The sequence below is a fragment of the Phyllobates terribilis genome, unplaced genomic scaffold (genome assembly GCF_046119375.1).
Source record: "Phyllobates terribilis strain yellow unplaced genomic scaffold, ASM4611937v1 Scaffold_13__5_contigs__length_258822181, whole genome shotgun sequence".
Taxonomy (NCBI): Eukaryota; Metazoa; Chordata; class Amphibia; order Anura; family Dendrobatidae; genus Phyllobates; species Phyllobates terribilis.
In genome coordinates, this window is record NW_027362773.1 from 25,571,618 (window position 1) to 25,590,968 (window position 19,351).

General features: G+C 42.9%; 1 protein-coding gene across 5 annotated transcripts in view; it reads left to right on the plus strand.

Moving 5' to 3' along the window:
• SYT7 (synaptotagmin 7) overlaps nucleotides 1-19,351 on the plus strand; it is a 752,204-nt gene that overhangs the window by 57,681 nt on the left and 675,172 nt on the right. Inside the window, exon 2 of one of the 5 annotated variants that reach the window (XM_073657964.1) lies at nucleotides 15,269-15,385. In XM_073657964.1, coding sequence (XP_073514065.1) covers nucleotides 15,352-15,385 — 34 coding nt within the window. In that variant the 5' untranslated portion in view covers nucleotides 15,269-15,351. Of the gene's footprint in view, nucleotides 1-14,951; nucleotides 15,386-19,351 lie in introns of those variants that run through there. The other 4 variants (XM_073657965.1, XM_073657966.1, XM_073657968.1 and 1 more) reach the window with 4 other exon arrangements.

Genomic DNA, 19,351 nt, shown 5'->3' on the forward strand with positions numbered 1-19,351 from the left:
CTTAGGGTTCCTGACCAGGAGACCTCCCACCTGCTCACAGACGTAATATTGCTATTACTGTGGTAACCAGAACCCTGGGGTGCCACACTAGCGTGCAGCAGAAGCAGACCTATGGTCTGACCATCGAGAAGAGCCTCATGAAGTTGGTGTTAATGAAGTGAGAGGAGACCGAGGAAACGGATAGCGTGATCCAGAGTAGAGAAGAGTAGTAATTTACCGGAGATGGGATGTGGGGCAGGAGGCCTAGCGGGACGGTTCCGAGTTCTCAAGCCAAGGAGGTAATGGGATGAATCAGAGTAGGGAACACGAGATTAAGAGTGCCCCGTGTGGTAGTTCCAAGGCGTCGGCAAGCTGAGAAGCTAAGTAACGGCCATGGTGGCATAAGTAGCTCCCCTGAGGGGAAAATGATGCAGAACCGCTGGTTGAAAATTATGACTCTTGCTTACTGGACTGTAGTGCCGTTACTGGGGAGCTACAGAAGCATTGTGCTGGGTTGTGGTGATGGCAGAGGAACTTACTGAGGCAGAACCGAGTGAGTTTAGGAAGGAAAGAATGAGTATGAAGATGTTCTTTGTGTTAAGAGCAATGTCCATGAAGATTTGCACCCACTATCCATTGTACATACTCTTCAATGTTTATTGTTCTGTAAAAGACAGTTCATTTTTCAGTGGTGGTCTCCTTCATTGAACTTAACAGCACCTGGTACAGGTAAAATCCACTCACCCAGCCAGTACTCCCATTTTCCTGTAGCGAGCCGGGGCATAGAATACAAGTACCTCACCGCACCACAATACATAGTCACCTTGATGAATTTAGATAGTGTTCTTATGTTACTGGAAAATAATATCTCAGTACATTTCATTGCTAAATGCAATTTGTCTATATAATATTGCCTAGAGATGAAATACGCAGGGGGTAACTAAACATTATAGGGCCTCAAATAAAGTCACAGGTAAGCCCCCCACCTTGTTGAAAGAAAACATTTAAATGGTAGTATGAGATTTTTTTTATTTTTTTTTTAAATGCCTTCCTTCAGAAATAGCGCCACTGTTATCTACAGGCTGTGTCTAGCATTGCACTTGAACTGCAATACCAGACACAGCGCATGGGAAAAAAAACAGACTTTTTTTTAAACTTCATTGCTACAATATAGTAACACGGACATGATATTAAAGGAACACTCAACCAAGAAATGATTGATTAAATTAAACAAGAAATCTAGATTTCCTCAATTAGTCTAGAGCATATTTTTCATGATCCTGAATTAGTCAGTCTTGTAGAAATCCTGTAGAGAATACAGGGCTTAACCTTCTGCTGATAAGTCCCATCTTTGGTTGGTGGGTGCCTAGGGCTTCCCACTCCTTAGCAAGGGGCTTGGCTTAGCCATCTTTTCTCCTACTGCAGGCAGGCACAGCAGGGAGGCTTCTGATGCAGCTAGTTGTCATACAGCCACACACAGGAAAGTGAGAAGGCGGAGGGAAGACATGACCAAGAAAAGACACACAGATTTTTTTCTATATATTTCTCAATTTTAAATGTAATATAAGATCAAACAAAATGAGGAGATTAGGATAGGAATATTTTATGTTTTTATTTACTATGCAATGTTATTATGAGTACTTGAGAGCTAACCAACTGTAGGGTAATAGTGCCATGTGTCAGATTTTACAACTTACAACTTTTACATGCACTATATGAAACCTACTTGCATAAGGTAGTTTAGGCAAAATGACACACCTAATAATACTCTTTGTAGTCTTGATATTAATGCTTTGTATTTCTGGCAGTGGGGTGGTGAGGGCTTAAACGAGTGGTCCAAAACTAATATTGATTTTCATTGTAAATGTCTCTCTATTTAATAATATAATAGTTTTTCTAACATTGTTTAATTAAAAAGTCCCTACCCCTCCCTCTCTAATCTAACTGCTTTATTCTATTTTACTTTTTTTTTTTTACCAATTTCTGTTTTGATGACACTTTATTTGAGAATCTACAGTGCATGCTGGGATACTCAAACGAGCCGTCATCAAGGGGCAGAGGCTACACTCACTGTCACCGCCTCTGTCCCCAGCCTGAAACAAAATATTATCAGTGATATCCATTTCAGGGGCCGGGCTAGTCCCTACTGTACCGAGCACGCATTGTTTGTCAATTCTGATGTATCCACATATACTCAGTATGAGCTCTCTTCTTACTATGCACTACTCTTCTCAGTGCACAGTGACAGTGCGCTCCCTCACCGGCACTAATTAGAAGTGACAACCTGGCAAGAGAGCGCACTGTCAGTGTGCATTGTAAGGAGAGAACGCGATAATCAGAGATCAAATGACTTCTGTTTCGGGGGGCGGGGATGGTTTCTGCTAGTCATGTTCTCATCAGAGCTGACACTCACAATACGCTCTCTTGTAAGCTCATCACTTCTCATCAGAGCAGGCGATGGAGCTTCATTGTACACAGAGAAGAATAGTGCCCCATAAGAAGGGAGCTTGCACTGAGCATACGTCGGTATTGACAACAGAGACTTGCTCAAGAGAGCAGGGACTAGCCCAGCCCCATAAACGAACATCACTGATAACACTTTATTTCACTTCATTATTATGGCTATCTGAAGGTAACGGATATATAGTTCTGTTACACCTACACATAGCATATATTCAAATAAAGGTACTGCATGCATTTCTTAAAGGGGTTGTCCACAAACAGCTGCTAAAAGTCTATAACATCAAAAGGAGAAATACTCACCTTTCCAATTTCCTGCCATTGCTGTTGTGATGCTTCTCTGGTCCCCTGCCAACCTCTGTTTCCTCGGCTCCATCGTTGACATGCCGGCCGCTGTAACTAATAATTGTCTTTAGCGTTAACATGTCTACTGAACAGACAAAATGGCTCTGGCCATTAATTGACAGCTCTTCTTCATGGAGTTGGATAAACATATATGTTCATTGTCATCTATAGAAATATCCTATTCATATGGATAAGAAAACATTGCCCAGTCCTTAGAAACATAATTACAGTATATTAGGTAATCAGAGCATGCCTATTATTCTATTAATTGAGCCATATTTGCATATTTATTAAAAATCCTTACATTTTCATGATCCATTAATGTACCCTGGACTTTTATGCTAGTATCTATTGAGCCAGACTCCTATAAAATGATCACTTAATGAACATAAATGCATTTTTGTGAGGTTTGCAGCCAAAGACTTGCATATGGTATCACAGCAGCTCATCAGGAATGCGTCTCTAGATATTATTTTACTATGCATGTCATTATTTCATTATTTTTCATGTATTAAATGATATCCTCAAAAAAAACAACCTTCAGATAAACAAAATTCAGATCAACATATGGACGTTAATTATTTAAAACAAAAAGCCTCGCTGATCAGAATATTCCCCTTTGGGAAGGAGAAATCAGGCAATGTTCAGGTGCAAAACATATCTGCAAAACAGCGCCCCTAGTGAACAACTGAGCAATGACATGCTGATAAAATTACAGTCGTCAGCTACATGTTCTTGAAAAGTTTTCAATGTGTGCATACTTCTCTAGAACGTATGTGGAAACTAAAATATCATCAGCTAATAGGATATATTATGATAAAATATTCTGTTTTAACTATGATCTGCAAAAGGAAAGATCGACTAGTTACTGGCATTTCATTGTCCTTCTGTGCATCAGTTTCTATATACTGCTCCTGTGCCATAATTCTGATTTAAATTGGACAGTGGAAGTCTCTATTAAAATTATAACTTTTTACCATAAATCTATTTATTATAACATTGTCTATTCTAATGGTGTCATAGACTATACCTAAGATGGAAACAAAATGAGCATATACCCTGTAGTAAGTAAATAATAGGGTATGTAAAGAACGTAGAGTACTTAGTAAACACTTTTTGATGAAAAAAGTATAAAAGCCATCCCAACGCAACAAGGTGACCTCAATCTGGACAGTCCTATCCTCTAGTATTAAAACCTCACCTAGTGTCAGACGACCTCAATGTAGATGCTCTGCCTCCATCTACATTGAGGTCATCTGACACAAAGTGAGGCTTTAATACTAGAGGATAGGACTGTCCCAATTAGGGTCACCTTGTCACGGTGAGATGGCTTTTACGCTTTTATGATCAAAAACAGTATTTGTTAAGTACTCTACGTTTACATGTACTATTGCTATTTACTTATCTACTTAAAGTAGGGTATATGCTCATTTTATTTCTACTCTAGGTCTGTTAAATGGCCACAATGTGAACATGGTACAAACTTATACAGGTGCATCTCACTAAATTAGAATATCATCAAAAAGTTAAATTTATTTCAGTTCTTCAATACAAAAACTGAAACTCATATATTATATAGAGTCATTGCAAACAGAGTGATCTATTTCAAGGGTTTATTTCTGTTAATGTTGATGATGAAAACCCAAAAGTCATCATCTCAGTAAATTAGAATACTTTATAACAACAGCTTGAAAAATGATTTTAAAATCCGAAATGTTGGCCTACTGAAATGTATGTTCAGTAAATGCACTCGATACTTGGTCGGGGCTCCTTTTGCATCAATTACTGCATCAATGCGGCAATGCGGCATGGAGGCGATCAGCCTGTGGCACTGCTGAGGTGTTATGGAAGCCCAGGTTGCTTTGATAGGAGCCTTCAGCTCGTCTGCATTGTTGGGTCTGGTGTCTCTCATCTTCCTCTTGACAATACCCCATAGACTCTCTATAATAGATTCTCTATGGGGTTAAGGTCAGGCGAGTTTGCTGGCCAATCAAGCACAGTGATACTGTTGTTTGTAAAACAGGTATTGGTACTTTTGGCAGTGTGAACAGGTGTCAAGTCCTGCTGGAGAATGACATTTCCATCTCCAAAAAGCTTGTCGGCAGAGGGAAGCATGAAGTGCTCTAAAATTTCCTGGTAGACGGCTGCGCTGACTTTGGTCTTGATAAAACACAGTGGTCCTACACCAGCAGATGACATGGCTCCCCAAACCATCACTGATTGTGGAAACTTCACACTAGACCTCAAGCAGCTTGGATTGTGGCCTCTCCACTCTTCCTCCAGACTCTGGGACCTTGATTTCCAAATGAAAATTGGAACTCTGGGACCTCATTGAGTGTGTCAATGACTGCCTTCTGGACATCGGTCAAGTCAGCAGTCTTCCCCATGATTGTGGAGCCTATTGAAACAGACTAGGGAACCTTTTTAAAAGCTTAGGAAGCCTTTGCAGATGTTTTTGTTAATGATTTCAAATTACTGAGATAAGCCATAATCATCAATGTTAACAGAAATAATCACTTGAAATAGATCACTCTGTTTGTAATGACTCTATATAATATGAGTTTCACTTTTTGTATTGAAGAACTGAAATAAATTAACTTTTTGATGATATTCTAATTTAGTGAGATGCACCTGTACTTTTGCTCATTTCTTTGGTTTTGGTGACATAGAATACATTTTACAGTCTAGGACAACCAGCTTTTCGTTATAATAATCTAGAAACAGGTGCAAATGGTGCTGCACATTTATATACTTAGAAAATGGGACAGACACACTCCCTATGGGATATAAACTAGATAAAATGGAACATGTTTCCAGAGTACAATATATGCAAATGTTTAAACTTAAGGATTAACAATGACCAAAATGTATATTTAGATAGGGCAGATACAATCTAATCATGTGAGAGTCTTGTGTACTTCAGCAATTGTATGACATAACATAAAACTAGATAGGAAATGAGCTGCCAACTGCATCAACTCAGACTGAAGTTTTAAAGAGAAACTTATAAAGTCTTAAAGAAAAGCTTTGAAAACTTTGGCCTATAAATTGTGGAATAGGAAAATAAATTGAGTATTACTTACAAGTCCCAAGTCCAGTGCCGGCATTTCTGTTGTTTGGCTGCAGCGTGGACAGCTCTGCAGCCAATCACTGAGCTCAGCAGGTCTGTAGATGGCACGAGCAGCTGAGCTCACTAATTGGCTGCAGCATTGTTAATATGACATAACGGTTGCAGCCAAACAACAGAGACTGGGGCAGCAGCGGAGCGATGTTCCCGGGAAGGATAAGTAATACTCAATTTTTTTTTATAACAATTGCAACTTATACAGCTGCTCAATATTTTCAGAAAGGTAACACAACCCCTTTAATGCCTCAGCATACACCATGCAATTGCTTGCAGACATTCTGCTGGGCTTGTGATCATACAGGATTGCCAATCTGTGCAAACAGAGCTGCAGTATGATGTATGGGAGGATAGGTCAGCAACCTGAGTCACTGTTGAGACAAGAGGTGGAAATACAGAACCTTAGCCTATCATGAAACATCGCAGTTAAGCTCCAGGCGCTGATCATAAATTAGATCTGATTGAGTAAAAATCAGATTGTGAACTCTAGAGAAAACAGGAAAGCACTTCCTTGATGTAGATATATTGTACATATTAAAAAAGATAAAAGATGTGTCATAACACTCTATGACTGCTTTAAAGGAAACCTGTCACATTGTGCACGCAGTCTGATCTTTGGCCAGCAGAGAATACAGCAAAGGTTTGTTGGAAAATATTCAGTATAACTTGCATTTATTTATTGAAACCCTTGGTGTTTGTATGCATGGGTCCAGAGGGCGGTACTACTCACTGATTTACAGTTAGATGATACATCTGCATGTACAGTCAGACACAGGGAAGACTGTCAATCACTGCATACAACCGCCCACTGGACTCATTTGCAAACAACAGAGATTTAAATTAATAAAATGAAAGTTTTACAGTAACGTTTCCCACAAAAATGTATATCAATCTGATTGGCTCCTCCTGCTCTACAATGTCCCGCCTGCAGATCAGATACCATTTTCAGCTTGTCAGGTTACTTTTAACAGTGTTATCTACTAATATTTATAACTGAAATGGTATGCAGTTCAACACGTTAGTCATCACCTTTCAAACTCTTTTTCAACGAGCATATTTTAAAGGATCTTTAAAATATGTGTGGGGGAATATTCTGGCGCTTCAGTCCTCAACTACAATTGGTGTGGTCTGGCTGAAGAAAGAGTGGTCTGGCATACCAGAGAAAGATGCGTTTGGCACACTAGTGTTGGAGAAGGAGAGGTCTGGCACACCAGATCTGGAGAAGGTGGAGAAAGAGGGCTCTAGCACACCAATTCTGGAGAAGGAGGGCTCTGGCACATGAAAGCTGTAGAAGGAAGGCTCTGGCACATGAAAGCTGTAGAAGGAAGGCTCTGGCACATGAAAGCTGGAGAAGGAAGGCTCTGGCACATGAAAGCTGGAGAAGGAAGGCTCTGGCACATGAAAGCTGGAGAAGGAACACTCTGGCAAATGAAAGCTGGAGAAGGAACACTCTGGCAAATGAAAGCTGGAGAAGGAACACTCTGGCACATGAAAGCTGGAGAAGGAACACTCTGGCACATGAAAGCTGGAGAAGGAACACTCTGGCACATGAAAGCTGGAGAAGGAACACTCTGGCACATGAAAGCTGGAGAAGGAACACTCTGGCACATGAAAGCTGGAGAAGGAAGGCTCTGGCACATGAAAGCTGGAGAAGGAAGGCTCTGGCACATGAAAGCTGGAGAAGGAAGGCTCTGGCACATGAAAGCTGGAGAAGGAAGGCTCTGGCACATGAAAGCTGGAGAAGGAAGGCTCTGGCACATGAAAGCTGGAGAAGGAAGGCTCTGGCACATGAAAGCTGGAGAAGGAAGGCTCTGGCACATGAAAGCTGGAGAAGGAACACTCTGGCACATGTGACGCGCCCCCCTGGGCCGTGGGGATACCCGGAGCCGGGCTCTGTAGATACTGGGGGTTGTAGTCACCGTGGCGGTGACCCGGTCCGTGACCCAGGGCGGTCAAACCAGGGTAGTTTATGTGAATCTGTTTGTATAGTCCGACTACGCCACCTGTTATTGGTAACCACCGCTGCTCCTGGAGAAGGAGGGCTGTGGCACACCAGTGCTGGAGAAGGAGGGCTGTGGCACACCAGTGCTGGAGAAGGAGGGCTGTGGCACACCAGTGCTGGAGAAGGAGGGCTCTGGCACACCAGTGCTGGAGAAGGATGGCTCTGGCACACCAGTGCTGGAGAAGGATGGCTCTGGCACACCAGTGCTGGAGAAGGATGGCTCTGGCACACCAGTGCTGGAGAAGGATGGCTCTGGCACACCAGTGCTGGAGAAGGATGGCTCTGGCACATCAGTGCTGGAAAAGGAAGGCTCTGGCACATCAGTGCTGGAAAAGGAAGGCTCTGGCACATCAGTGCTGGAAAAGGAAGGCTCTGGCACATCAGTGCTGGAAAAGGAAGGCTCTGGCACATCAGTGTTGGAAAAGGAAGGCTCTGGCACATCAGTGCTGGAAAAGGAAGGCTCTGGCACACCAGTGCTGGAGAAGGAGGGCTCTGGCACCCCAGTGCTGGAGAAGGAAGGTTCTGGCACCCCAGTGCTGGAGAAGGAAGGTTCTGGCACCCCAGTGCTGGAGAAGGAAGGTTCTGGCACCCCAGTGCTGGAGAAGGAGGGATTTGGCACACCAGTGCTGGAGAAGGAGGGCTCTGGCACACCAGTGCTGGGGAAGGAGGGCTCTGGCACACCAGTGCTGGGGAAGGAGGGCTCTGGCACACCAGTGCTGGGGAAGGAGGGCTCTGGCACATCAGAGCTGGAGAAGGAGTTGTGGTACACATGACATCTTGTAAAGAAGGAAACTTGTAGATAAAACAGTTGAAGAAGGAGTAGTCAAACACATAAAAATGCTATGTGAGGAATTATCTGAAGAAAAAAAAATATCTATATGAGCTGTGATCTAGCCCACTGAGGAGATGGGAAATAAACAGAGCTGATGAAGGGATTATCTGGTGTAGAAGAGGGCTGACCTGCTGTGTTTTGGCACAGGATAGCTGAAGAAGATGTGACTGGAGCACAGAATTACTGAGAAAGGAGTGGTATAGCACATAGAAGAGCTGGGGAAAGAATGAATTTGCATATACGTAAACTGGGGGGAGTAGAGATTTAACAAGCTGAAGAAGGTTCTTTTACCATACAGTAGAAGTGCTGAAAGATGAGAGAAAAGAGATGATGTTAAACTCATTCATCACATCATTTTGCAAGTTTTGGCTGAAAAATGGGTCAAGAGCACAGGTAACAAAAACCGTGGCAATTGTCAGAGCTAGCAGGAGATTTATTATTGCATCTAGGTCTGATAACTTCTCACAGCACAAGTCATTACAAATCTAACTAGAAATTAAAGTGATTAAATAATAATTTTTGCAATCTACAGGTCTAAAGTTATACACCGATTTATATAAAATGATATCTTTCTTAAGACTCTAAGGTCTGTTTTATCTTGTGGCAGAGTTCTCTACAGACATGGATTAAGGTTAAAGAGGATCTTTCATTTCTCCAAACCTGTCTGTTTTAGTAAGTATTTGGAGCAACTTGGAGGATCTTAGAACTCTGTACTGTGCTGTTCCTCTGTTACACCTCCTAGAAATGTGTAAATAAACTGACATCTGGGTGTTATCAGATGGGGTGTGTTAGAATTGTAATGCCCAGTTGTTGATTTACTGATCATTTTCTGGGGAGCACAATGGCTCAGTGGGTAGCATTGTTGCAGCGCTGGGGTCTTGGGTTCAAATCCCACCAAGGACAACATCTGCAAGGAGTTTGTATGTTCTCCCTGTGTTTGTGTGGGTTTCCTCCGGGTTCTCCGGTTTCGTCCCAAAGTCATACTGATAGGGAATTTAGATTGTGAGTCCGAATGGGTACAGTGATCATAATATCTGTAAAGTGAATAAAATAGTGCTATACAATGGTGTAACTAGAGTCTGATGGGGCCTGGTGCAATAATTTGGACCTGGGTTCCCACTTACATGTAGGTCAGATGTATTAACCCTTGTAGCATTTTAAATTCTATTCCAGTATTCCTTACCCTTCCAGTAAGAATGTTCCCCATCCTTGGCTTCTTACAGTAATAATAATTTACATCCTGGGCCCCTTTCTGGTAGAATGTCCCCCATCCTGGCCCCTTCCAGTAATAATATCCACATCTTGGGATCCTTCCTGGTATAATGTCCTAGGTCCTGGGCCCATCTTGTATTCATGCTCCCCTCCCTGTCGCTGCTCTCCAGCACACTAGCACATTTTTTTTTTTAAATAAAGATTCTTCTAACCTTTCCACACTCCCACGATGTGCGGCGTCCACTTTTCTAGCCGATGTTACTGCAATGTGTCACCTGTGACTGCCATGCTGACATCAGCTGTCAGTCTCTGATTGGCCGGAGGTGTGTATTGTATTGCAGGGACCTGGCAGGTCTCTGCACCACAATATATTTCAGCTGAATGTGCATCCTTGGATGCAACTGAAAAAGGCTCTGGCATTGGCAGGCTCCTTTCTCGCAGGGGTCTGGTCGCGGACGAACCCTCTGTGACTGTGATTATATAGCACCAGGAGTGTAACAAACATAAAAAAATAGGAGGATTAACAGAGGGATGGCAAAATGCAGAGTTGTAATATAAGATGCTTCAGAACCAGAACTGTTATTTCATGAGGAATATGGGTATTTACTAAAAGAAAATAAATGTCCTCTGTAAATGATAAAATTCTAGTTTCCTGTCGCAGACACTAGGGGGAGCTCACCAAAAGATTTATATGAGACGGGTTAATACAGTCCCAAACTGAAAAAATAAGTCTCTAGTGTAACTCCTAAGCTCTCCTCAGGCAAGCAGTCAGAATACACAGTATATGATTTAATGTTATACTAGATGGTGGCCCGATTCTAACGCATCGGGTATTCTAGAATATGTATGCAGCCGACCGGGCGCGATTAATCAGAGAAGCAGTATTTAAATGGGTTGTGCACTACTTTAAATTAATCCCCCAATGTATCCCCCCGGGACCCCTAATGAATTTTGGAGGACCGGGGAGCGAGGCCGCCGGTCGGGGTACTTCTGCTGCGAGCAGCCGGGAGATGACCGGCTAGCACAGGGTGAGCGGGTGAGGGTGTGCGTGTGAGGGTGAGCGTGTGAGCGTCTGAGGGTGAGCGTCTGAGGGTGAGCGGGTCTGAGGGTGAGCGGGTCTGAGGGTGAGCGAGGGTCTGAGGTTGAACGTCTGAGGGTGAGCGTCTGAGGTTGAACGTCTGAGGGTGAGCGTCTGAGGGTGAGCGGGTCTGAGGGTGAGCGGGTCTGAGGGTGAGCGGGTCTGAGGGTGAGCGGGTCTGAGGGTGAGCGGGTCTGAGGGTGAGAGGGTCTGAGGGTGAGCGAGCGTCTGAGGTTGAACGTCTGAGGGTGAGCGTGAGCGTGGGAGCGTCTGAGGGTGAGCGTCTGAGGGTGAGCGTCTGAGGGTGAGCGTCTGAGGGTGAGAGGGTCTGAGGGTGAGAGGGTCTGAGGGTGAGCGAGCGTCTCAGGGTGAGCGAGCGTCTCAGGGTGAGCGAGCGTCTGAGGTTGAACGTCTGAGGGTGAGTGTGAGGGTGAGCGTGCGAGCGTGTGAGGTTGAGCGTGTGATGGCGAGCGTGGGAGCGTCTGAGGGTCAGCGTCTGAGGGTCAGCGTCTGAGGGTCAGCGTCTGAGGGTCAGCGTCTGAGGTTGAGCAGGTGAGGGTGAGCGTGGGTGAGGGTGTGAGGGTGAGCGTCTTTGGGTGTGCGTGTGAGCGGTTGAGGGTGAGAGTGTAAATTTGGCGCCAATATCGTTGATTGGTCGCGGCTGGCTGCATCGCCGCTGACCTCCATGCGGCTACCGTCGGGAGATCAGCGGCTAGGGCCGCTGATCTCCCGACGGCAAGTATGAAAGGAGGACCGGGGAGCGGTGCCACCTAGGCCGCCGGTCGGGGTACTTCTGCTGCGAGCGGCCGGTCATCTCCCGGCTGCATAGCCGCTGACCTCCGTGCGGCAGATGAGCCGCTAATGGCCGCCATCTTGTTCTGCAATCCCGCGTCGCTGATTGTGTAAAGCCCCTTTAATGCCTATTACAATCATACCTGGCATGTAGTATTTCGTAAGGTCATTTTTAAGAAATCTATTCTTGAAGTTTTATTCTCAAGAGCAGCGCGGCAGGCTCTTCACTCCTCGCCTCTGTTATACTTCTCCTACCTGCGACCAGCTCTGGTCGTTGATTGACACGTCTTTCTTCCCTCCGTGACCTGTCTCCCCTACGCAGGCGCAGTAATTGCCCGGGTTCATTTCATCAGAAGGGACAGCGCCTGTACAATGTTATTAGGAGCTCATGGCGCAAGTCCCGAGTATGATGGCGCCTGCATAGGGAAGACAGGTCACTGAGGAAAGAGTGACCTGTTAATCAGCGACCGTAGGCTGGAGGTGAGCAGCGAAGTACAGCAGAGTTGAGGATTCCAGGGATAAAGATGATGGGTGGTTTGATTCAGTGCTGCTACAGAGGAGTAGGTGAAATACCACCTGGGTACTATTAAAAGGCTTTTATTTAGAGCAGAGCTGAGGAGTGAGGGACCCGGCCTGCTGCAATTGAGAATAAAATTTCAAGAATAAATTTCTTAAAAATTCCCCCAACAATATTCTATGAACACCACAAGTATGTGATTTCTATACATGTGGTTACTTGCCGACTAGACGTGTGCGACCTTGCACAATACAAAGTTACTGAGCAAGACCAGACAAGTCTAGTTGGAATGTGGCTGGAATTATGCAAATCGCATACTTGCGGTCACATGACCGCCCGCCTCCGACTCTGTCACTTAAGAATCCTCACAGCAATGAAAGTGCCTATAGTAGACTTGTAGCCTACGGCCAGACAACCCTTTAAAGGGAAGGTCAGCACAGAATGACTGTTTAGACCAAGTACACGCATTCGGTGAATCATGGCGGACCCAATCATTTATATACATCTTCTCACCTGCTTTTTTTCCCGCAATCCCCTCTTCTTTGACAGATCTGGCTTCATATAGCCAGACAAGGGAGGAGATAGATGGAAAACAAAGAGGTGGGAAGGTGTATATAAATGATTGGCCTCCATGATGCACTGAGCGCCTATATTTGTTTAGAACAGTCATTCTGTGCTGACAAACTCCCTTTAAGTCTGTATCAATTAAATTAACAAAATATCTTAAAAGTGCTCATTGCTCTTCCATAGTATAATTTTCTTTTTTCTAAACACTGAATGAGTTGCATTTTGCAGATTAACACATTCTCCTGGCTGGGACTTGTAGTTCTCAACAGCAGGAACTACATATCAGTATTTCTTTTCTGTAGAGAATCCCAGCCATAAATCTCGCAACAAACGACTAATAAAATGAATGATTTATACATGACCTTGATGTCTTAATTCATTCTAATGACCTCCTATGTTCCTAGGCATTGTATATGGAGGAAAAAAAAACTTTCTGTATGCTTTACAGGTTAGCAAGTGTTGCAAATCATCATTTAGAAAATATCCAAAAGAAAATAATTATATAGGAAGGGATCAGTTTTCAAACTAAATTATAGGAGTAATGTAGGGATAGATAGATAGATAGATATGGGATAGATAGATATGGGATAGATAGATATGGGATAGATAGATAGATAGATAGATAGATAGATAGATAGATAGATAGATAGATAGATAGATAGATAGATAGATAATCAGTCTGATTATGCTAATCACACACTGATTAAACCTTCATCATAGTGTGATACGATTTTCTCAAATGAGGAGAAAATGGGAAAAACAAATGACTCCATCCTCTCCATTCGGTAAGTCCGTGAAAATCGGACTGCACTCAGATGTCATCCGAGTGCAGTCTGTTTTTTTACACAGATTCATTGACTTGCATGGCTGAGTGTGGTCCAAATATTGGATGCAAATTATGCATGCTGTGATTCAGACATGTATGCAGCCATATAAAATACCATTGATCCGAGTGCAATCTGATTTTTTGCCGGATCTCACTCGGACCTAACATACAGATTTCTGCACGAGCCCATGGATGAATAGATAGATAGAAGATAAACAAGCAAAAAAGCCTCAAAAATAACTATTGAGTGCTGCCACTTTTTTTTGCTAATTTATGTACCATAGGTTGGTGAGTTGCAACCTGTGTGACTGGCACCTATACCTGTGCTTTTGTTTATGATGATCCATTTTTTTTGCTTTAGATAGATAGATAGATATGGGATAGATAGATAGATAGATAGATAGATAATAGATAGACAGACAGATAGATAGATAGATAGGTATGGGATAGATAGACAGATAGATAGATATGGGATGGATAGATAGATAGATAGATATGGGATAGATAGATAGATAGATATGGGATAGATAGATAGATATGGGATAGATAGATAGATATGGGATAGATAGATAGATATGGGATAGATAGATAGATAGATAGATATGGGATAGATAGATAGATAGATAGATAGATATGGGATAGATAGATAGATATGGATTAGATAGATAGATAGATATGGGATAGATAGATAGATAGATATGGGATAGATAGATAGATATGGGATAGATAGATAGATAGATATGGGATAGATAGATAGATATGGGATAGATAGATAGATAGATAGATAGATAGGTAGATAGATAGATAGGTAGATAGGTAGATAGATATGGGATAGATAGATAGATAGATATGGGATAGATAGATAGATAGATATGAGATAGATAGATAGATAGCCTTGGAGTGCTGCCTCCATTTTTGGGAGGTTCTGTATGCTTGTTTTGGTAACAACCTTGGGGGCTTTGGACCCATCTTTGCATGGGAAAAGTGCGTGTTTTATTTTTCTCTTTCTGGATAGATTGATATTTGTAGTGGATATGTATGTATCATGTGATGAATGATTTATTGTATGACTGGCGTTTTGCTATCTCATTACTAGCTTCTATAACGATACAGCAATAAGGGATCAGCCAGCTCAGATCCGTATGTGGACAGGGTGTTGTCCTGTTTTCCCTATAAGCCTCCGCACATATATGTCATTGGATTTGGATCCTCGGCCACCTTTCCCTGCCTGTGCTCCAGGTGGCAATAACACAGATGACATTAGGATGCCGCCTGTGTGTGCAGTTTCTGTTCCTGCCAGCAGCCAGCAGCATGAGGATGTAAGAGAGAAAGCAAGTCACAGAGAAGGGAGAGAGCTTGGTGCTTTCCTAAAGATCCTCATTCATTGACACTCTAAGCTGCTCACAAGAGCTCCAAGGCCACCTGCAGCCCCCCAGCTTCTCCATGTAGAGGTCTTGTCCCTGGAGTCAAGGATACAGGAGATCTGGAAGTGGCATCTCAGTCCAACCTCCCTCCTCTTTTTCCCACCTCGCAGGCTGTCTTTGTGTTTTTCTGGGACGTACAAGGGGAAGGGAAGAGAGAAAAGGGATCCGCGGAGGAGCAGAGGCAAGAAGGAAGATGCACATTAATCGGGAGGTTTCCGCCAGTAAAGGTAATAGTGCTGGGAGCGTATTCCCATTGCATCCCCTATAGCGCTGTGTCTTTGTATTCTCCTGCTAAGATCCAGTAGCTTTGGCAATGACATGTACAGGGGGCACACCTAGCACGCCCCCTGACCTGCTGTCACAGGTAGACCCCTAGTCTCTGCGTGCGTCAGGTTGCTGTGTGTACAGGAACTCGGACTGATCTGGGTTGTAAAGTCCCATTGCCCTGGCACTAAGGTTTAGGGTCTCCGGCAGAAGGTTGGGTCACACAATAGTTAATTTTCTTGGCTCGTTGCTTTGTTTGCCTGGTCTTGTGTGCTTAGGAGTTGCTCCTGAATGGAGCTGACAATCCTCATCCCATATCCTTCTCTGCGTTACTTTCTTCTGTGTCAGATTGGAAGAAGGCGTTTATGATAATCTTCCACTTTACATATTTATGTGCTCTCACGCTCAAGTTTACAGATTTGTATTCCTTGCATACTCATCAGCTCTATTAGGTTCTAGCTGATTGACTTCAATATTTATAGCTGCACCTGCTGCTACTACAAGGTGTAACAGCCTAGCGTTAGGAACGTGGGTAGTGGAGAGACGGCTGTCCTCTGCCCCTTTCTCCCTTATGTGACCTGGGGGCTCACTGACCTACAACCCTTACCAATGTCATTCTTCAAACTTGCCATTTGATGTCTCTTATACACGGAATCCCCTTTGTCCTTCTACACTGACCATTATCTTGTCATCTCCTTCATTATTAACCTATTCACCTTTCCTAGAAGAATCTACGCACTGCATTAACCCTTGACTCCCATATGGACCCATGACATATATTATTTCCTTGCACGACGTATATTATTTCCTTGCACCTGTTTACACTGCGCAGCTCTTTAACTGTTTACTATACATGATTTCTCTCTTCTACACCTATTCCTTCTCTACTAAGCACTTCCCACCTTTTGCATCCTCCTCCCCAGCTTTCTTCTCCCCTACTCCACCATGACCCATTTACCTGCCTTTCATCCATACACTTGACTGTTTCCCTGCGTTGTGTTCTTGGAATTACGAGAACCTTGTTTATTTTGCTCGTGATTCTTATTTTCTCTCGTTGGGAATGATCAATGCCACCTCTTCACCTTTTCTTGCATTAAGGATGACGTATCCTAGCAAGGGAACAAGTGGAGCTGGGAATGTGTGAATGGATGTGGAGCTCACGGACGAGTCTGTGCCGTGTGTCATCTCGCCGGTTATGACCTCTTATTGTATTCTTCCAAACAGATATAGAGAAGATGATCTGGTAATGATAACAAGAAGACGCTTTTATGTACATTTTCACAATTAGAAGGTTCTATATTAAAACTTTGGATCCGTCGGCCGAAGGTTAAGTGGAGTTTTGTATAGGAGAAATCAATACTAGTATATGGGAGAGCGGTGCATCGTAGCCTTATAAATGAATTTTTGCATAATATGTAGGTAAGGAAAAAAAAAATGGATGAACAAAGAATAAGGAACTCGGGAGATATTTTTGGAACAGTTAAAGGAAATAGAGCAACGGGTTCTATGAACATGTACAATGGGTTTGAGTAAATAGTTTAGCGACAAAAGGCCTGAGAAAAAGCTATTAGTTTACTCAAGAGATTACCTACCAAGACTGGTCTAACCGAGGAAGTAAATCCAATATCCTACATACCTTTTCATTTCACCATAAAGCTTTTATATGATAGTAATTTGTATCCTATAACATATTATTTGCATAATATATAGAGTTGTCCGGACAGTTATTTTCCCCTTTTCTATGTAAGACGGGATCAGACTGGTAAAATCTCACCTAAGGGGAAACATTAGAGGTCAGTCCTCATAGACAATATGATCAGGAGATACAAATAAGTGAAATCTGCCTTATAAATGCTCATTATGGTAAGCTGAGCCCTTCACTTTCCCCTTAGATGGGAACATAATCCTGACTATATCTACAATTGTGGCCACAAGAACTCATGATTATTATTATTGCTACTTTTGTAGAATTATATAAGAACACCCACTTGTGGGTCAGTATATAATATCGTAGCCCGCATCGTGTTATCACACAGACGTTATGACCGTCAATATGTGATCACTTATCTGATGTGCAGATAGCAGAGAACTTGGCAGAAAGTTAAAGCTACTGGAACTTTATGCAATTTTATAGTTAAAACTTATTATTTCTTAAAGGGAGTTTCCAACCCAAGGGAAAACTTTCAGCAAGCAGCGCAGCTTGGTGAATAGTAACGGTGTGTAATGTACGCACTGTTAGGATTCGGCTCCACTAGCCAGATCGAGAGGTCATCATGTGACTGTAAGTTCCCGATTTACTCACTTGTTGAGTAGCTTCTCATCCGCTTCTTTCAAATCGCACATTCGTGGTTATGTGATGACTGCTCACACCGGCTAGCAAAGCCGAGTACTAAAAGCGAGCACATTACCCACTGTTAGTATTCAGCAAGCCTCCCTGCTTCCTGAAATTTGACCCTTTTAATGGAAATTGAAACCTGGTCTAAAAGACCATGCCATGGGGTCAGCTCCTGCCAGTGAATCTTAGAGCGGCTCCAGCTGGGAGTGGCCCATTCCTCCATCCCTATGGGCACTGTGACCTGGAAGACAGGGTTTTCTCTCCACAGACAGCAGACTTACAACTTTCTTGAGAGGGTGATTTGGAATTAGGGTCATGGTCCTATTTGCCTTCAATATGGACATGGAAGGTCAGGGGGCAAATATGCTACTGCTCCTCCTATGTTGTCATTGAGGTGTATGGTGGCAAAGACTAGCACTAGCAGTACGGGGCATTTTGATTCTTGCTTTGAGGTTCATTCTCACCCATGTAATTCCTTAAAAGATGCAATTATAAAAAATAAATAAAAAAAGCCAGTTAAAAAAAAATTGCAAAACTCAGGGTATCTGAATTGATGTCAATAATAATAATAATCTTGCAGATATGATACATTTCAATGGCTAGTAATTAATCTTCTGTTACCTGGCTAACAAGGAAGAATCATATGTGGGGTCATCAGACTGAGTCTAGGGGAGCATTGTGGGGGCATCTTACTGTGTGGGAATACTATGAGGGTTTACTAAGGGGACTATTTGTGTGCTCACATAATAAACTGGACTGGTTTAGGCATGTGGATTAGTGTATATAAATTTGTCGCACAATACTTGTCCTCCTTCTCTATCTTTTAAAGTTGGAAGGTATGAAAATGTGTTGAAGAAAATGTGTCAAAACAGCATCAGAAACCGTGTCAGAGCTGTAGATTTTGTAAAAAAAACACTTTTTGTTGTTCACATGTTCAGTCTTTTCAGCATTTTTTTCGCTTCAGGTTTTGAAAAACATCTGGTGTTTTTAAACATTCCCACATGGAGTCTGCTCCAAAACTAGGCGCTGTCCAATTAGGGTATGTTCACACTGTTATTGTTTTCAGGCTTTTTTGAACTGGTCCAGTCCAAACAATACCTGAAAAAGGGCTGAGAAACTGCCTGAAAGACTCTTTATTAGAGATCAGCGAACCCGAACTTTAAGTTCGGGTTCGTACCAGACAGTTTGTGTCTGGTACTGAACGATGAACATGGACTTCTCCCGGAAGTCGGTTGCAATGTTCAGAGTTCCGGGGAAAGTCTGTTGCAGAGAGAGAGATTTTTTCCAAAAGAAACTTTGAGTCTCCACTGTTTTCAATGGGGTTCTGGTTCAAGTTTTGGTACAGTTCAGGTACCCGAACTGAACTTTGAACTAAAGTTCAGGTCAGGTACCAGAACCCGAACTTCCGCGGGTCCGCTCATCCCTACTCTTCGTATTCATATTTATTGAAAAACAACTTGTTCATATGTTGAAGCTTCTGATCATTTTTTAACCGCTTAAGGTTTAAAAAACCAAAGTGGTTAAAAAATAGTGATCATTCTTCAGCGGAAAAAAAGTTGCATTTCCACTAAAATGGGGCAAAATTTGTACCAAA